Consider the following 19,734-nt stretch of genomic DNA (forward strand, 5'->3'; position numbering starts at 1 on the left):
TGGTTCAAGATCCCCTTTTGCTGATTTGTGTGGGCTCTGTCCTGAAAATTAGTGCATGGCCCAGCAGCAGTTGCTTGTTGGACTACAGCTCCCATCATCTCTGATCATTGACCTTGATGGAAGCTGGAGACCCTCAGTATCCAGAAAGCCACAAGTTTGTTGTTCCTGATGCACATGTTGCCCAAATATGCCTCCTTCCCTTTCTAACACCCTTCTTGATCTTCAGTTTTAAATTGGGGGTATTTTAAAATGCTGGCTCAGAAAGCTAGATGAGATTGTACCCATGACTGCACTCAGCTCAGTTCTACGTTTGATCTGCTTCCTCGTATCTTATTATTGCACCAGAGTGTTTCAGCATGTCTCTGGCACGTTAGATGTGTTTGAAGCCTAGAGAGATTTGTAAGACCCTTTGCCAAGGAACAAACAGAGGCATATTTGATACAGATCTTAATGAAATGATAAAGATCTGGGGTTTCCATGGCAACCTTCATCAAGAGCCACATCAAAGACCTTTCCCTGCGATAGAAGCCTTTCTCTGGCTCCTCATCTTCCCTACGCAAACGGAAAGGTGGTGAGAGTCATTACTCTCACATAAATGCCAGCCCCTCTGCCCTGGGCAAAGTAGATTGTGTCTGGAGGCCCAGTGATGATCTATCTAGGCATCTATCTGGTTCTCAGGACTGGGAGCTGCCAAGAGTTAATTCATATTTTTGGTTTCTCAACTCCTCGTGATGTGGAGAAATATTCTCTCCATTTTACAGATAAGTATCTGAGACATGAAACTGATTAAGGCCTTATATTCCCTGCATTATTGGGTTGGGGTTTTTTTAAAAAAAGTGGGTAATACATCTCACAACTGTCAGCAGTTTTCATGGGGCCAGAAATTACGTGAATTATAAGCAATGATTAAGAACTACTGTGTTTCACAGCATCAGCAGGGAAAGAATGTAACTGCAGCCAAAACAAAATGCCATGGATGTTTTAACACTGACATCTGAATGGACGATTTCCCTTTTGTGCTGTAAAGGATAATTTTGGATGAAATGAATTGGCAGTCAGTTTGGTTTTGACAAAGGGAAGCAAGTCATTTACAGAGCAAAACAACTTTGTGCTTCATGAGCCCCTTATCATCCCTTGTGTTGGATAGGAGAATTATACTTTGAGGATATATCCCCACCCTCTATGGTCTGAGGATCTCACAGACCTGGCTACTTGCAAACATATTTCATACAGGTGTCAATTTCATGTGGTTACCTATTTGGAAATCTTGGGTGCTTATATTAATTTATTTGTTTAATTGAAGATCTATTTACTGATGGTCACTGCATTGTCCATTTATTTATTTATTTTCTTATTTATTTAATTTATATCCCACCTTCTGCTCCAAGAACCTCAGCTTCTTGCTTAATTTCTGCCACATGTGAGAAGTGCCATTTTAGTAGGTGAAACTTAATTTGGGGTGTGTGTGGAATCAGTTAGAGGTCTTAACAATATGTTTTGGGGCAATGTTTTGAGGAATTCAAATCTCCTATTGTTTTTGTGACTGGACAACATTTAGCTTGGCAAGTCTACCTTTGATGAAGAAGCACATAAATTAGTTTTTGAAAACAAAAAATTTTTAATTTTACCTTCTGTAAATGTCAGGTAATGCTAAATAAAAATCATTAATAAAACTGCAAGTACTTGGCAATCATTTTTAACGACTTCTATGCAATTCTCCACACTTTTTACTTAGCAAGCAAAATTAAATAATATTAATTTAACCAAAATACAGTGGTACCTCGGGTTAAGTACTTAATTCGTTCCGGAGGTCTGTACTTAACCTGAAACTGTTCTTAACCTGAAGCACCACTTTAGCTAATGGGGCCTCCTGCTGCTGCCATGCCACCAGAGCACAATTTCAGTTCTTATCCTGAAGCAAAGTTCTTAACCTGAAGCACTATTTCTGGGTTAGCGGAGTGTGTAACCTGAAGCGTATGTAACCTGAAGTGCATGTAACTCAAGTTATCACTGTATATTCCAAATTCGCAAGTCATGTCACAACTTTTAGCACACCTCATTTTTGGAATTTGAAAGTTGAAAAATTCAACATGTCCTACACAGCCATGAGAGGTAGGTCAAGCTCAGAAACAGTGACTGGTCCAAGGTCACACAGTAAGCTTCATGGCTGAGTGGGGATCTGAACTTAGTTCTCCCAGGTTTTAGTTCAACACTCTAACCACTCAGGGGCGTAGTGTTGGGGTGTGTGTGCCAGGGAAACTGAGTGTTAGGCTGGGGAAAAGATTTGTATTAGTTTACACTTTAATGCTGATCCACATGATCCTGAATCAACACGAAAACCTAAACACAGCTGTCCTTCAAAATTGCACTTCTCTGAATTATGCGATATTCTTCGTCAACCCAAAGCTGCATGTGTTAGTGGAAAGTGTGCACAACAGTATATATATTAATGGAAGCAATGCACCAAAATGTGTTATTTTAGAGGGATAACTTGCAGAAATGTATACACTAGGCAAAAGGAATGTGCAGGAATGTGTGTGTTGGGATGTGTGTGCACAAAATATATAAAAAATGTTCGTGTAGATTTTTGCAAACTGATTCAGAAGTGGGGCATAAGACAGGTGAAAACAAGAAAATGAGGGAAACTGAAATTGGTAGATTCTTCCATTCCTACATGTGGCCAACCAGATGTTTTTGGACTTTCCCATCATCCCTGATTATTGGCCGTGCTGACTGGGACTGATGGGAGTTGGGGTCCATCAACACTTGGAAGGCCCCAGGTACCCCACTTTTGGCTTAGACAAACTCATGAAGGTGAAATTTATTGGTGGCTATTAGCCATAATAGCCAAGTGAAATCACTACATTCCATTTATTGGGTGTGATTATTCTGCTGTATTTGTTGCATTTTTATTGCTCCACCATTACTGATTAGCTAAATTGGTGCATGGTTTATTAAGTATTGCACTTTGAAGTCTCAGCTGTTCACTTAAGACATCCTGTGTCTTAAGATGGAAGGGTAGAGGTAAGTGATGCTGTTTTTACAGGGAGGCTGTAAATATTTTTATACCGGCCAGGCATTTGTATAATGAGGCAAACTATTTTCTGGTGAAGCTTTTACTGGTGTTATTGGCTGTTGAATTGCTGCTGCTGCAACTTTGTGGTTTACACGATGTCTTATTTTGCATAATTGCTTCTCTATTGGTTGTTTGCCACCCTGAGCTCCAGACTGGAGGAAGGGTGAGATATAAGAATGAAAGAATGACTGGATAGATAGATAAATAAATAAATTCCATTTGTCACTAGGTGAAATAACTTTTAAAATAAAATAAAATCCCAGGCCTCTTAGAACTGTGGTTTAAGCTCTGCTTTTATGTAGCTGCTCCTACATTTCATCTGCATAACTTTTATCATTAGTTTTGGTTTGGATAATATTATTGCCGGTTTTTAAAAAATATTGTATTTTGAGCTGGTTGGGGAACCTTTGCATTGAAGGGTGAAATAATAAAGACTTTTCAAAAAATAAAAAAAGTGTACAGGAAGGATGCCTTTGCTTTGGGCAAATAAAGAGGAAAAGTTCTACAATTGTTTCTGCAAGTTTGAGCTCCAAGTATACTTCAAATGATAAAAGACCAAAGATAGTGAATAACTCCTCAGTGCAATCTTGTGCGTGTCTACTCAGAAGTAAGCCCAGTGATTACAAAGAGATGTTCTCAGTAAAGGTGGGTATAGGAGATGGCACTGTAATCTCAGAAACAGACAGGCCAGGGGCCTTCCTCAAGGGGAAGCAGGACCTTGAACTGCTTCTAAACTGAATTAAAAGGCCAAGTGGAATAAGTTCCCCTTACCGTTCTCCATATGGTTCCTCTCGATGAAGTTCCTGCTGAGGTCTGCCTTGCAGATCTTCTCAACATGTCTCATGCACACGTTCAGGAGGTCATCTCTCAGTATCCCCATAGACGGGCTCATGTTCTCTCCCTCCAGCAGGATGCTGTATGTCGGCAGGGATGGTGGAATGGTGTAGCTCCTCATCATTGCTCCAAATTCCTGCCAGGAATAATAGCGATAAACAGAAGTGGCGTACAGAGGAGGAGCAGGGTTTGGTCTGGGCAAAGCCGCTGGGCTGAAGCTAAGCAGGCCTAGGTCTGGTCATTGGTCTAAATATTGATGGACCACTCAGAAATCCTAGATATGCCACCTTGAGTTCAATAGAAGATCTTGTAGTGATCCAGGGTTGCAGGGGGGGGGGGTCAAAGACTGATTACTATTTCTGCAGCAGGGTCCCTGTCTCCAGCGTCCTAGAGCTACTCAATCTCCATGAAAGAGGAGCTTTCTAGCCACTGTCTACTCCAAAGCTAGGGATTTAGGAACACTGAAAATACAAGGTGAATCCATTTCAAGAAAACGATGCAAAGGGTCTGTTATGTGCAATGGAACTTCATGGAAAGTGCAACTTAAGTCTCTGCCAAATAAGATACTGGAGTGCTCCTAAACATTTGCCCATGTACATGTACAGAAAACAGTAGATCTAGCTGAATGGGAACTCATGGAGACCTGCATTGATTATGGCAATGCATCCCTAATAATTATTGTATAATTATAAGCTTATTGAATCATTATGGAAGGCATGTGCCTCTGAGGGGGTATGGCTGTGATCACCAGGAGCAGACCCTGTATTTCTGAATTTGCCACTACACTACTGAATGTAATTCTATTAGAAATAAAAAGACAGCGAACATATCAAAGGTAGCCAGTATGATGCATTCCAAATGTCACTGGATTGCAAGTTAGATCTTCATTTGCCATGCTAGCTGGGGCTGATGGTAGTTGAAGGAATAATAATAATAATAATAATAATAATAATAATTCCCCACCGTACAGCGCTGGAGCAGTGCCGGCAGCAAACCGCTATATAGCACATGTGCAGCGTTGCTACGTACAGCGCATGCGTGCGACACTGCACATGCACTGTATTTAGCGGATTGCCACCGTGCCACTCCAGAGCCGTACAGACAGTTTGTGGCTGTAGTGGCACCGGAGGAATCCCGGCACCATCCGTACAGCGCTGGAGCGGCGCCGGCGAAAAACTGCTATACAGCGCATGTGCAATGTCGCTACATATGGCGCCATACGTAGCAATGCCACACATGCGCCCTACGTAGTGATGTCTGTCCCAGGTGTCACTACGCCTTCCTTCGCCCCTGTTTCCTCCTCCTAAGTTTCAGTGTTGCTCTTGTAAAACTCTGCACTGGGGAGGAGGATGGGGACAAAATTAGCTCATTGGTTCTAGCTTCACCTAGTGTTGGCCTCCCTGCCTTCTGCCCTACCAGCCCCAATACACCAGCCACCACAGTCAGCATGGGAGAAAAAACAGCCTTGCATACCTGCAGGAAGAGCACTGAGTCACTGATCTGGCCTATCTGCTCCCTGGTCTCCTTGTCTTCTTGCAAGAGTTTGGCCCTTTCTTCCAGCTCCTCCACAATCTCCTTGATGTTCTCCACGGCAACCTTCTCCCTGTGATCCAAACCGGCCTTCACTTCGTCCCGCTGCTTCTCCAGGTCACGGATCAGCTCTTTGAAATGCTGATCCACCGTGGCTTTCTCGTTGGTGGTGAAGTTCTAGATGAAGAGACAGGGGGAGAGAAATGCGCTGACACATGTACCACAAAGCTTTTTCTCTGCATGGCTGGAGCTGACATTTGTCACAAAACGAAATGCCCATCACTGGTAGAGAGCAAAACCAAACCCCTTCTCCCTGATGCCCTAGTTTTCTGTGTGCAAGGATGCTCTGAAAATTGCAGACCCACACCGGGAGTGTGATGTGGGATGCCCAGGAAAAGCTGCACCAGTTCAATTTCCTGAGTGCATGTTTTAGAAACGTATGGGAGGGTGGAGGCTGGTCATTTCAGTGTTATGTCACTGACATTTCTAGACACCTTCATGCAAAGTGTATCCTCGCAGGTGTGACTTATATTGTGTGCAGAATCCGATATAGAAAACATCCTATCAGGGGTGGGAAACCTCAAGCCAGGGCAGGAGCAAATGTGGCCCTCAAGGTCTCTCCAACTGGCCCTCTTTGGCTTTGTTTCATACCCTGAGTGTTTTTTCCCCTGTCCGGGATGCATCCTTCACCTTTGATGATGCTTTTGCTTGTCCAGATGGAGGACAGAGAGGGGTATGTGAGCATGATTAGAAACTTGACAGAAAGTCAAATTTATATTTATTGCTTCATCCACTTTCCTTCTGGCTCTACCCACCATTGGCATGTGGCCCTCAGAAGCCTACTCAGAAGGAAATGTGGCTCTCAGACTAGAAAAGGCTTCCCCACCCTGGTCTAGATTATTAAGAGTAGCTGAACAAGGAGAAGTCTGAAAGGGTGCTTTTGTGCACAGTACAACCTGCAGGGCAGAGGTATAACAAAGCACTTCAAGATGACATCATCATCAGTTGATAGCTTCCCAGGTTTCCTCTGATCTAACCACGTTAGCGGTTTCTACTGAGAACGTTTCCACCCACACAGAGATTCTCAGCTAAATCCTGCACTCAAAACATTCTGGTCGTTTCCCTGTGAATCAGGAGTCCTGTGAAACCCTGGGGAGACTTTTAAGCCAGACTTTTGCCAGCCTGGTGCCCTTCAGATCATCGAGGGCACTAGTGGGTGTAGCAACATCTTGAAGTTCCAAGTTGGGGAAGACTGGCTTAGAACTGATGCAGAACTAGGTTCAGAGCTCCACTCAGCAATGAAGCTCACTGAGTGTCCAGACAAACTTTCCCTGCCTGTCCTGCCTCTTAAGGTTGTTGAAAGGATAAAATGGGTAGAGGATACAGAACAAATAAACAGGCATGCCACCCTGAACTCCTTTGCGGTAGGTCAGGGATTTATTTATTTTTTAAAAAATGTAATAAGTAGTAAAAGAATGAAGATTACATTAACATGGGGCACAGTGAATCCATATAATGGAAGTTCGCATGCTCAGGTGTTCTCCTGCGATTTGGAAACAGAAAAAGCCGGCTTTGCATATATTGCTTGACATGATTTTTTATTTTTGCAACACCCTCGGATATTCAGGGATGAGCTCTGGCAGTCGAGATAAGCAGACAACTTTGGCGGAGCCAAGGCACAGAATTTAAATGCGCTGGGTAGTCCCCGGAGTGTGAGACGAGTTTGTGTGTTCCAGGCTTTTTGCCAAGTTAGATGTATGGGCCTATTTCCCCCCCCCCACCCCACTTCTAGTCCATGCGGTTGGTCTGGCCCTGAAGAGATACTCGAAAAGAAAAGTGAGCAAGAGGTGAGAACATGAGCGGAGGAAGCAAAATGACATCTTAGGAGAACCATATGGGGAGGAAATGGAAGTGAGGAGAAAAAAAGAGCAAGGCAGAAGAAGGTGGAAGCCTCCAGCTGTATCTAATGCTGGTCCTACTCAGAGTAAACTCACTGAAATTTATTTAGTTAGCTACAAAATATTGATATGCTACTATTCATAATAATGTGTGAGAATAGTTTACAATGGTGTAAATAATAATAATAATAATAATAATAATAATAATAATAATAATAATAATAATAATATCAGAAATCATCTAGCTATTGTGGAACGCATCTGTTTTCATTGCCTGCATAAGCCTGGTGGACTTGAAATGTTTTTAGCAAGCATTTGAAAGCTGAAGCAGAACCTCGCTGCTCAATCTCTATTGGGAGAGCATCCCACAAGACCGGGCCAATGACACTAAGTTCCCTCTTCACAGGGAACTTTGGGAATTGGAGTTTTCTGAGGGAGTCTCCTAGCAATTCTCAGCACACCTTAACAAAACTACAGCTCCCAGAATTCTTTGAGGGAAGCCATGACTGTTTAAAGCGGCATCAAAGTGCTTTAAATGTATGGTGTGGTCTTGGCTTCTGCTGGAGTGCAAAAAGTAGGAGGAAGGAAATGAGCAGAGCAATGAGGGGGGAGTAGTTTTGGGAAGAAGAGGGAAGTGGGAGGATTTTGTGTGGCTCTCACCTTGATACGGTCCCTCTCTTTCTGCCACTTGTCCACTTCATCTTCCAGCTCAATGATTTTCAGCTGCAGCTGCTCTTTCTGCAGAGAGAGCTCAGTCTGTGGAGAGGAAAGAAAGCCACCAATGAAATCAAACTCTGCTAGGCGGCAGCTTCAAAGCCCACAAATGCTGCTTACTTTTGCCCTTGGCCCCTGGATTGCAACTCCCATGAGTTAGAGGTTCCTGGCAATTAGGAGTAGCTATCACAGATAAGCAAGCTCATCTAGATAATCTCACTAGTTGGGTCAGACAATCCCAATCCCCAAGCCGAACACACACACACAAAGCTAGACTTAAAGCTTTGAGCAGATTTCCATCTACCCTCATGAATTGGGGTTTTTTTAGGGGGTTAGGATTATGCTTACCCCCCCCATCACATTCATGTGGATTGCTGTGGGGGGTGGAGGGTGTCAAGGAGCCAGATTTCAAAATCCAGATGTGTTTGAAGCCCAGGGCCCAGCCCAGGGTGTGTCGCTGCAACAATAACAGTTTTCCATGTAATTACAGGATGACGTGGCCCATGTTGCAACAGAGAGGAGGACGCCCTGGGCAGAAATTTTGTTTAGACATGACCACAGATTCATTCGCTCTGCGTCTAGCCCTTTGACGATGCCATGATCAAGGCAGGGTGAGGAAGACAGTGAGAGCAGAAAGGAGGACTGAAATCCACCAGCTCGCTCAGGCACTGTTTAATCGCAGCCCACTTTGTCCCTTCCAAGCCTTGAGAGCAGAGGCAGAAAGGGTTAAGAGTTGTGCAGAGATGTGTTTGCATGGCTGGCTGTCCCTTGACTGGTGCATGATTCGAGGAACAATTTGCCTGTCCAAAGATCAGGTTTGTCCAGGTAGATGAAAATGTGACAGAGGGCATCTGGAAGGAAGACGGTTCTCTGTGCCTTCCCCTATTTCTCCATCATAAAGTGTGGCCCGGTGATTCAGCTGTGATTCCTGCATTGCAGGAAGCTGGACTACATGATCCTTGGGATCCAGCTCTACAATTCTATGACTGACACCTGGATTTCAATGCATGAGACCCACAAATAGGCGTGTTTGCCCTAGTGCAAATCTTGGAGTTGCTGTGCACTCGGCGTGCAGTCTTTCTGTGTGGTGTGCACTAGGCCAGTTTCACATCAGTAGTTCATCCCACGACACACCTGGAGCCCTGCACTCACATAGCTGCTGTTTGGAAGAATCTAAGAACTGCTTTGTAGAGTAAAGGTCTGCCTAGCCCAGTCTCCAGTTTCCAACAGTGACCAGCCACAAGATCACAAGCAGGTAAGGCACATTTGTCCCCGACATCTCCTATATCCAGAGATACACTGCACTTGAATGTGGAGGCTCCATTTAGTCATCATGACAAATCAAATTACTATCATGCTAATTCATGTCTCCACATTATGAAATTTAGCCACCCAGAGAAAGATAACTTGGTCCTGAGAGATGAACCAATTTTTCTAGCCTTCCTTTATTTATCCTGTGTGTGCTAACACAGCACCGCTAGAAAGGAACACTACAAGGCACCTAAGTGACTGTTATGTTGGTCCCAATTTTACATCAATGAGATGGGAATACTGTGATGATGATAAAAAAATTCCTTCTAGTAGCACCTTAAAGACCAACTAAGTTAGTTCTTGGTATGAGCTTTCATGTGCATGCACACTTCTTCAGAGACACACTGAAGTGTGCATGCACACGAAAGCTCATACCAAGAACTAACTTAGTTGGTCTTTAAGGTGCTACTAGAAGGAATTTTTTTTATTTTGACTATGGCAGACCAACACGGCTACCTATCTGTAACTGTGACGATGATGATGACGATGATGATTTATTTATACCCCACCCATCTGACTGGGTTTCCCCAGCCACTCTGGGTGGCTCCCAACAAAATATTAAAAACACAATAAAACATCAAACATTAAAAACTCCCCTAAGAATTCCTTTCTTTCCTGGATAGCAGGTAGGGAACAAGTGACCCACAAGCCAGTCATTGGGGCTTCCCAATATGGCTAGGGGTATCCCTTCCTTGCCCCTATCCCCCTCTCACCCCACCCAAAACAAACATAGCAATCTCCTATTGACCCCAATATAAAACCTTTTGTCCAATCCTAATTGCAGTACATTGGGTAGGAGCAGTAATTGGGAGGAGGCCACAGTTGGGAAGAGAAGGGTTAACTTGACAAGGTACTGAAAAAGGAGCACTACCTCTAAACATATCTGAAAGTGTTAGACACATCTTTATTCATTATTATATTCATCTAATTCTCCAGATTTCATACACACACACCTCTAGTTATGGGTGTTGCTGGAATTGAACAACCTTTAATTTCCAAATCAATTAATCCAAAACATGCATGCTCTTCTCTTCATCTTACTGCTTAGCAGTCTTTGGAAATTCCCACAGGGGCTTTGGACACATTTGCACAATCCAACTAATGCAGCTTAGTTAACCTGGACATCATTCAAACATTGTGTTTTTCAGATGAACCAGAAAACAGATGGGTGACAAAAGGCGAATTATTTTCTCTCTGCCAAACTGAATCAAGAAAAAAACCCTCTTACAATCCTATGTCAACACACACTTTTCATTAATAAAACCTGGTGCACTCTGCAATAAATATACAATGCAGATAAATAACACCATTTCACATGCTGAATATCTAATGGAAAGGGAGGAACTCAGCCAAATTTATCAGATCTCTTGGGTGGACCCCTTTTTTAAAAAAAGATAAATATTGTAATTTGTTTCACACCCAGGCCCTAAGGGTATAAGGCAAGAAAATCTTCCATCTCACTTTTGCCTTATGGTGCAATCCTGAGAAGTAAGTTAGATTGAGAGGCAATCACTTGCCCAAGGTCAGCCCATGAGAAGCAGGAAATAAAAGAAATTTGAAAGCAAGACGAAGTCCTACACTCCTTCCATAACCCCACACTAGCTGTGTCATGAGATTGAGATAGTGTGGATCTGAGAACATGTCCCTCAATTCATGTGTGGTCTCGCACTGTTGTTGGACTTTGCAAGCACATAGTAACCAGGAACTGTTCCGCTAAGGGCAGAACTCAATTGCCTACCTGAACTGGTTTAACAGCCAGCTCAGCCACCCTCCAACAAACCCAATGAACTATGGCACCATAGACATGCCAGTGATCTCTTAACAAAGCACTTCTGCAGCTTGAGAAAACCAATGCCCGGTATGCCTTTGGGTGGAAAGCCATGATGGTCAAGCCATTTTGTATGGAAACCAGTACATGTGTTTATAATGTATGTAATGGGGTGGCACATCCAATTTTGCCACCTGAGGCAAAACAGGAAGGTGCTGCCCTGCTTCCGCAGTGGTCTCCTTCACCTAGGCTGAATAGTGGTGGGTTCCAGGTAGATCTCATAAAGTACATGAGATCTCATGAGATTTTGGTGAGATCTCATAAGATCTCAAGGGAAATCAGCGCTGCCACCGGTACTGCTTCTCTGTCACCTTGTAGGCTTCCACCACCTGAAGTAAGATATCTCAGCCTGCCTCATGGGTGGGCCAGCTCTGGGATGTGCCATAAACATCTTTCATGCCCCATCTAGGGATGAGAAAACATGAGGCTCTTTTCTTTCTGAAAAAGAACTGAGTCCCTTCAAGCCTTCAAGTACTGTACTCAAATGCTTAAAACTCCATCTGGGAGAGTTTCAAGCTTTCAAAAGAATGCCCAGAGGGACCCAGTTTCTTACTCCACCCGTTACTCTGTCCCCAAGGAGGTTGTGAAAAAACTTGGGGGCGGGTAGATGGAGTATAATGAAGTGAATAGGGCCGGCCCTACCATTAGGCAGAATGCAGCAGATGGGTAGAAATTGTGGCAGGAAAAGCAGGAAAATGCCACCCAGTCTGCCCTGCACTCTTTTGATGCTCTCATGTCCAGTGGAGGCAAGCAAAGTAGAATACAGTTTAGCTACCTGTCCAGTTAACATTTGCACATAGAATTGTGGTGGGATGGTGGGCACCTTCCTATATTTTGCCTGGGGCAGCAATATAGTGTCTGATGGATGGAATTATCATCATCATTTACCCACTCTTCATCCTAAGGTCCTAAGGTAGATTACAACAATTAAAACACTGTATTAGAAACAGTGTAAAACAACTGGCAATCACAGAAATAAGGTCGGTCCTAAAAAATTACACCTCTGTAAAGGGTCTTCTGTAAAGAGTAAAGAGGTGGGTCTTCAGTATTTTCCAGAAGCTGTATACTGAAAGTGCCAGGGGAGGGAGTTCCACAGCACTGGGGCTGCCACAGAGAAGGCCCTCTCCTGGACCACCCCAAGTTTCTGAGACTGATGGTACACCCAAGAGAGTCTATAGGGAAGGAACAGATCTTTCAGGCGTTTGGGAGTATGTACCACCTGTGCTCCAAAGTGATCAGAATGTCATAGGACTTTAGGAAGTTGCCCGCGGCAGAACATAGTGCAATCTCCTAAAAGGTGGAGACATGTGAAGCAAACTTAATAAAGCTTTGAAGTTGGGTATTTTAGGATGTTAAGTAATATAACATGCTCCTGCATGTTACTTAGAAAAAAAGAAGACTTCAATTATTCTAAATATGATGGTATATCTTTTTTTAAAAAACAAAAAGAAGAAAAATGGGGTAAATCCTAGCTAACATCCCAGGAAAAGGAGAGTGAAGCTTATTTTGTGAAGGATACATGCCTATTTTTGCTATCCCTGTCACTTCATGGTTTTACAGTTTCTGGGGCTTTTTGTTTTAAGTGAATTATGCAGTCAGCAAAATATTCCTTTTTGAGTGTTATTTCATTTTAATATGTACGTATTGTTGCATGCCACCCCAACCTCCAAGCAGTCAGAGACTCCAGGGATGGATGCTTTCCCGCAGTTTTGTTTCCTTGGAATGAAGTTCACTGGGGTCTTTCTAGAATCCTAGAATTGTAGAATTAGAAGGGACCCCAAGGGTCATGTAGTCCAACCCACAGCTATCCCAGGGTGGGCTCAAACCACCAACCTTCTGATTAACAGCCAGACACACTGACCCATTGCACCACAGAGAATCTTCAAGGAAGCCCTCCATCGCCTGCTACTCTGTTGTGGACCCAAAGGTGAGTCCATGAAAGAGAGGGACAAGGTAGCATCCGGTGGAAGTCTGAGGCTCAAGCAAGCATGATCAAAGCTGGTGCCTGATAATGCCAAGGCTGTAGGTTTAATTCCCATATGGGACAACTGCATATTTCTGCATTGCAGGGGGTTGGACTAGATGATCCTGAAGGTCCCTTCCAACTCTATGATTCTATGAATTCAAGCACTTATGACCATCTGTACTCAGAACTCTCACCCCTCCACTAATCCAGTCTGCACCAGGGTTGAGGGAAAGTGAGAGCTGGACAGTGAAGACAAATGCTGCTGGCTATCAAAGAGGACCAGACCTCTCTCCTAAAGAATCCTGGGATCTGTAGTTTACCCCCCCCACACACAGAGCTATAATTCCCAACACTCTTAAGAAACTAACTTCCTGAGATTCTTGGTGGGAGCCATGTGCTCTAAATATAACGTGGGTATGACCTCAGGGCAGACTATGTGGCACACACAATTCTCTCCTCTCCAATAACTCACCATCCCCATTCCATCCTCCCATCTTCTGCCATCTGAGGCAGCCATCTCATGGTGCCTAATGGTAGGGCCGGCTTTATTGGAGTTCCCTGGCTGGTTACCTGTTCAGAGTTTTAATAGAGCGGTATAATACTGAGTGATTGGCAGCCCTGTCGATGTATGGGCTAGGCAGAGCTTGAAAGACAATTTCAAAGAGAGAGAAAGGGAATGGATAATTGACCTTTTATGGTGCTTGTCGTCAAGATGGATTCAAGAGGTTTTTTTAAAAAAAACCTTTAGTTACTAACTCATTGTATAAGCCATAATCCCTTTGATCTGCTCGCGTTCCTGATCTGGGAGATGGGAGCTGTGTCAACATCAATCTCTGCGGCACAATGAGGCACAGCTGGAGCGATGGCAAATTAAAATTTCACCGGTAATTTAGGGTAGCCCAGACCTTGGAACCACTGCCATCCACAAAGATTGCGCTTTTGCCCCAAAGATTTATGGGAGAGATCTTGAGGATGCTCTCGCCTGACGCATTCCAAACAGCCATAATGGCAAGGGGGCGGGCGGAGGAAGAAATGTGAGCAGCGAGGCAGGTAATGGAGTACACCAAAGAGAGTCTGATTTATTAAAGGGGTGGGAGAAGTGTGCTTTCTCATATATTAAAGGTGCTCATGAAAGGGCCGGAGGAAGCAATTTTTTCATAATACAAAAATTGAGAAGAAAGGAGTAAATCAAGAAGAGGCTTAGACTCAAAGGACGTGTTCTGATGTCTCCACAAAGGCTGAAGTGTTCAGAGCGGGCCTCTCACCCCTGTCCTAGAGATGATGGATAGGTCATAGGTTAGCAGGGCTGGGAAAAGCTCCCTGTTTGAAGCCCTGGAAAACCACTGCCGTTCAGTGTGTAGACAGGACTGTGCTAGTAGACCAGTGATCTGACCTGCTAAAAAGGAGCATAGAGTAAGTCAGGGTTTGGCAAGGTTTATCTTGCCTGGGCCGGATAGGTCCCACGAAGATCTCTTCTTGGGCTGAATTGCACATGTGTGTGAGGGCGCCCGCCCACGATTTTTGGCATCTGCATGCACATAGATGTGATTTCCGGCATCTGCATGTGCGCAGATGCAATTTTCCAGTGCCTGCATCTGCACAGACACGATTTCCAGTGCCGTAGAAGCAAGTCCCCACGCGAGTGGGCAACTTGGTTCGGTGGCGGCTCATGGGCTGGTCAAACGACCTCGATGTGCCACTTCCAGCCCATGGGCTTTAGGTTGCTGACCCCTGAAGTAAGTGGTGGGGGAAGCATAGCTTGAGACTCTGGAGAGCAGCTGCTAACCAGAGTAGGCAATACTGGGCTAAACCAGGATTGGGAACCTGGAAGCCACATTCACTCCTAAGCAAGCATCCATGGGTGGGCAGGACCAGATGCAAAAGTGGGCAAAGGAAGGGGTGTGACTTAGCTTTGTACAGGGCATTATGTTCCAAGCACATAAAACTCAGGGGTTTCTCCACAGGAACTCATTCCATCCAACAAGAGACATCGTCATAGTCCATGGACACATCCAGATGAGCAAAATCACTTGGGGAGGGTGCAGGACAAGGTTGGTGAGAGATGGAAGGGTCTCAAGGGCCAAATAAATGGACTTGGGGGCACTTTCAGCCCCTGGGCTAAGGTTTCCCCACCAATGGTGTAGCGTGGGTTGCCAGTGCCCAGGGCTGCATGGAGGGGTGGGGAGGCAGGGAAACAGACAGAGTACGCATGCACATTCAACAGCCTAACAGTGTCCCCGTCACTCAGGAGATCACAGCCACAGAGACAAGAAAATAAGAGTTGTTCCATTGTCTGGAGAGGTCACTTCCTGTTTCGCATGGAGAAGCCACTTTCAACAAAGCCCAGTGACGGAAGCACGTAGCTGTACTGAGGCAGCACCGGTGTTGACATTTTGCTCCCCTAACAATTTTGCACCTCGAGACTTCCTCCGTACTGGAATGGCATGAATGGTTTAAACCAGCCCTGATCAGTGGGACACCACAGCTAGGTGGCAAGGCAGAAAAACTAAGGGACAAATAGGGGGAAGGAGAGTGTGTGCCCACAGAGGCTTCAACTTTTTCACCAGTCATTCCTTCTTCCTAAAGAACTTTGGAGGAGGTTAAGCTTCTTGGACTAATTCCTGGTTCCATCACCAAACTACATTTCCCAGGATTCTCTGGGGGAGAGCCAAAGCAGTTAAACTAGTATATGCCCATTATATGTTGAAAGCTGATATGGCTAGATAGAAGTGGAGGAATTAAACCAAAGGAAACAAGGGAGATGGAATAGAGTCCACACCCATCATTATTTACTAAACTTTTTTTATCATTAGAGAGAGGCATGATTTTGCCAATTTTGACTAGAAAAATGATCAGACCAAAGGGAGCTGATGAAATGATGGATGGGCAGTTGAGAGGCATCACCATCCCATTGTGCTCAGTGGCAGAAGGGACAGGCGGCAGCTCAGCTGCAGAGCATTTACTGACACACAGAAGGTTCCAGGTTCAATCCCTGGAATCTCCAGGTAGAGCTTGGAATGTCTTCTATTGAAAACCTGGGAAAGCAGCTTCCAGTCCGTGTGGAGACAATACTGAACTAGATGAAGCAATCCTCTGACTTGCTTCCTCTCTTCCTATTATATTTCTGCAACTTAGGAGCACAGGTAGTACATCCAGTCAGACCCACTTAAAGTAGGGGGAGTACATTTTTTTAAAAAACCCCTCAGTTTGGGGTTTCTGCAATGCACAGGGGTCCCTCCAGGTAACCTCAATCCCACATGTCTCACTGTAGGATGTTGCTGTTAAGAACATGGGAAGAGCCTGCTGGATCAGGCCAGTGGCCCATCAAGGCCAGCACCCTGTTCCCACAGTGACCAACCAGATGCTTGTGGGAAAACTGCAGGCAGGATTTGAGCACAAGAACCCACTCTCCCTTTCTGAGGTTTCCAGAAACTGGCATTCAGAAGCATGACTGCATCTGACTAGGGAGGCAGAGCATAGAGATCATGGATAATAGCCATTGAAAGCCTTCTCCTCTATGAATTTGTCTAATCCTTTTAAAGGCATTTCAGCAAGTGGCCATCACTGCCTCCTTTCTCTATGCAGAAAATGGAGGGAGACAGGACAACTTTTGGGCTGCACACATCCACCCCCCAAAAAATCCCTGCTGAATTAATTTAGATAATCAAAACCAATCCATCTTGATCAGATGGATGCCCCAGCTGAGGCATGAGATAGTCAGGATGGTCATTTGGTGACCATTGCACACAAACACGCAACCACTGCTTTGTCCCACCCCACCTAAAATCTGTGGCATTGGGAATCAATTTCCATCTCCTTAACCAAAGAAGACTCTATGCTCTGAATAGCTGCATGGCAGGGAGAGTGGGAGCAATGCAGACAGACAGGTGTGCTTCCTTTTGTCAGAATGCCACACAATGGGAGATGCTGTGCTTTCAGAACTTCTCTCGGTAGTGCAGCTCTTAAGGATGTTAGAGCCCCCTTCAGGTCAGCTCTTGGCAACCCACACTTCACATGCAATACACGGAGCACAATGCGATCCCTTTTGAAGATCACCCTCTTCAGAACCGCCTAGTGTTTGTTTCTGTGCTGAACATGTTCTTGGGCTGAGCAAAAGCAGCATTTGAAAAGGATTTGTCCAGCCAGTTTGAGCCAGAAGAGGCAATCCTGACCAGTGAGTGTAGGTTACTCCTTATTGTGTTTACATTATTTGATATTTATGCAAAACCTACAGTACCATGGAAATGATGTGGCTCTTGGGATCGTACCACTTCAATTTGGGAGGGGGGCAAATTACATGCACAAAAGGCGTGTGTCAGGTAGAAACCTTGGGAATGTGAGGGCCAACCACATCGCCAGCACATGTGCTTCAATGGTCCTGTTACCATTCAATGAGTGCATTCTACCTTTTTGCAACATTTGCATAGATACTTCCCCTGCTGGCTCTTAGAAGTTGAGGGTGGGATGGAATACCCTGGGTAAGGCACCTTCAGTAGGTTTTCTTAACCTGGAAGGTGCAAGGCATGTAAGCAGAAGCATCTCCTGTGTTGGCTGTGAGCATCATGAGTGCAATATCAGAAGCTGCCAGGTTAGAACCAGGAACCCCATGGCTTTAGGTATGGTTCAGGATCAACATTGGGACTTGTAATGGTTGGTGGTGGACCTGGAACTCAGAAGGGTCCATATCCACCCCTGACGCCCACCTACCAGGACTCCTATTCAGCATTGCTGCTGCCCCTGCCCTTGCATTGAGAGACCTCAGTTGGTACTACTGCACACTACTGCTGCCCGAACAAAACACTCCCCTAATTCAGATGCACTGCTAATTGGCTACAGCAGGCATAGGCAAACTCTGGTCCTCCAGATGTTTGGGACTACAATTCCCTTCATCCCTAGCTAATAGGACCAGTGGTCAAGGATGATAGGAATTGTAGTCCCAAACATCTGGAGGGCCAGAGTTTGCCTATGCCTGGGCTACAGCACTCAGGAATGGGAGCTAAACCAGCATTTGGCTTCAACGCATGACGGACAGACATCATCTTAGATTACCCAAAATTCAGGGTTCAACTTTGATGTTGTGCATTGCAATGTAAGGTGATGAGCAGTATTTATGCATTGGAGCCTGGCTTGCTTTACAAAGCACCACTGCAGCTTGTCTGCCTGCCTGCCTGCCTGCCTGTGAGAGAAATCCAGGTCCAGAAGGGGAAGATGAGGGATTGGTAGTGGCATCTCCTGGCACAACAGCAATAACATTGGAGGGGAGACTGATAGGGCAGCAGTACAGTGCAGGGGGCCATGTTTGCATGGATCCATCAAAGTCCTAAGGAAATCTGGCTCTCATCCTGGCCTGGCTGACTCTTGCAAGAAACCACCTGAGCTGCAGGTTGATGTAACTGCTTAAGCCAGCCTTTCCCAATCAGATATTGACTAGATGTTTTGAGCTACAGCTGCCATTAGCACCAGCCAGTAAGGCCAAAAGCCAGAGTTGATTGGAGTTATAGTTCGACAATATATGAAGGACACCACATTGGGGAAGTCTGGCTTAAGCAGAAAAGGGTTCCCAAGTCCTGAATGGTCTCTGCTCATCTGGACTTTGAACATTGACTCTCTTCAACAGAAAGAGCTATAAAGGGCTTCCTATTCAGACCATTGCTTGATCAATGGTTGTCCTCCCTGGCTCTTGGCTTGTTCTCTGGTTCTGAATTCCTGGCTCTGATTCCTACCTTGCCCTCCTGGCTCCCACCTGACAGCTGTATGTGACTTCCCTCTGAAATGCAAAGTGAGAATGGAAATGCTGTTCAGGCAGTGGGTTCTTTCTCAGTCTTGAGACTTCAGCAAATGGCCAACTTCCCCACCCGCAGGAACTGGTTGTAGACATTAGTAGGATAATAGAATAAGAATAAAGCTAGCCACCCGCATGTGAGCTGGGATGTGACATGCATGGGAAGGTGAAAAGTAAGCCAGAGTTTGAGTATGGTAACACATATATCTGATCTGTGTGCACCATGAGGCAATGATGATCTCAAATCAATATGGTGATGAAAGAGGAAACTCAAGCAACCTCTTGTCATTCCTCAGTGAAAGTTCTGGGTGTTCACCCAAATCTCCTCCCACAACTCATTTGCAAAAGCCCTGACCAAACCCAACCACAGTGGTGAGAATGAGCGTCAAAGGATGGCTGAATGTGACTCTTGTATCATGAATTATGATGTGCTTCTATTGTGCAATGTGGCAAGTCAACCCCAGGGGGGGTGGCCCTACCATTAGGCAGAGGGAGGCAACTGCCTCAGGCACCAGATCCTGTGGATTGACAGTGAGCTGTTAGGGAACAAAGCTTTGTGTGTCCTGTACCCCCAAGGTGAGGCTGCTCTCCTGATAACAGTTTTGAAGTGTCAATTCCCAAATGACCCTTGACCTCTGTTTGGGATCCATGCAGCTGACCCCATCACAGTCATTCTGAACGTCACTTCTTTTATTGTATCACAGGCTCCCCAACACCTAGCTATGTCCAGTAACCTACTGATTAAGTCTGTCTGATTAACTCCAGTGGTTGACTTTTTAGTTTCTGGTTTCTTAA

General features: G+C 45.0%; 1 protein-coding gene across 3 annotated transcripts in view; it reads right to left on the reverse strand.

Moving 5' to 3' along the window:
* TRIM29 (tripartite motif containing 29) overlaps window positions 1–19,734 on the reverse strand; it is a 46,758-nt gene that overhangs the window by 18,052 nt on the left and 8,972 nt on the right. For all 3 annotated transcript variants that reach the window (XM_083481047.1, XM_083481048.1, XM_083481046.1), the window contains exons 2-4: window positions 7,999–8,094; window positions 5,384–5,617; window positions 3,848–4,046 (exon numbers count right to left, since the gene is read on the reverse strand). In XM_083481047.1, coding sequence (XP_083337173.1) covers window positions 3,848–4,046; window positions 5,384–5,617; window positions 7,999–8,094 — 529 coding nt within the window. The remainder of the gene's footprint in view (window positions 1–3,847; window positions 4,047–5,383; window positions 5,618–7,998; window positions 8,095–19,734) is intronic.

Source organism: Podarcis liolepis (genome assembly GCF_965112155.1).
Source record: "Podarcis liolepis genome assembly, chromosome: 16".
Taxonomy (NCBI): domain Eukaryota; kingdom Metazoa; phylum Chordata; class Lepidosauria; order Squamata; family Lacertidae; genus Podarcis; species Podarcis liolepis.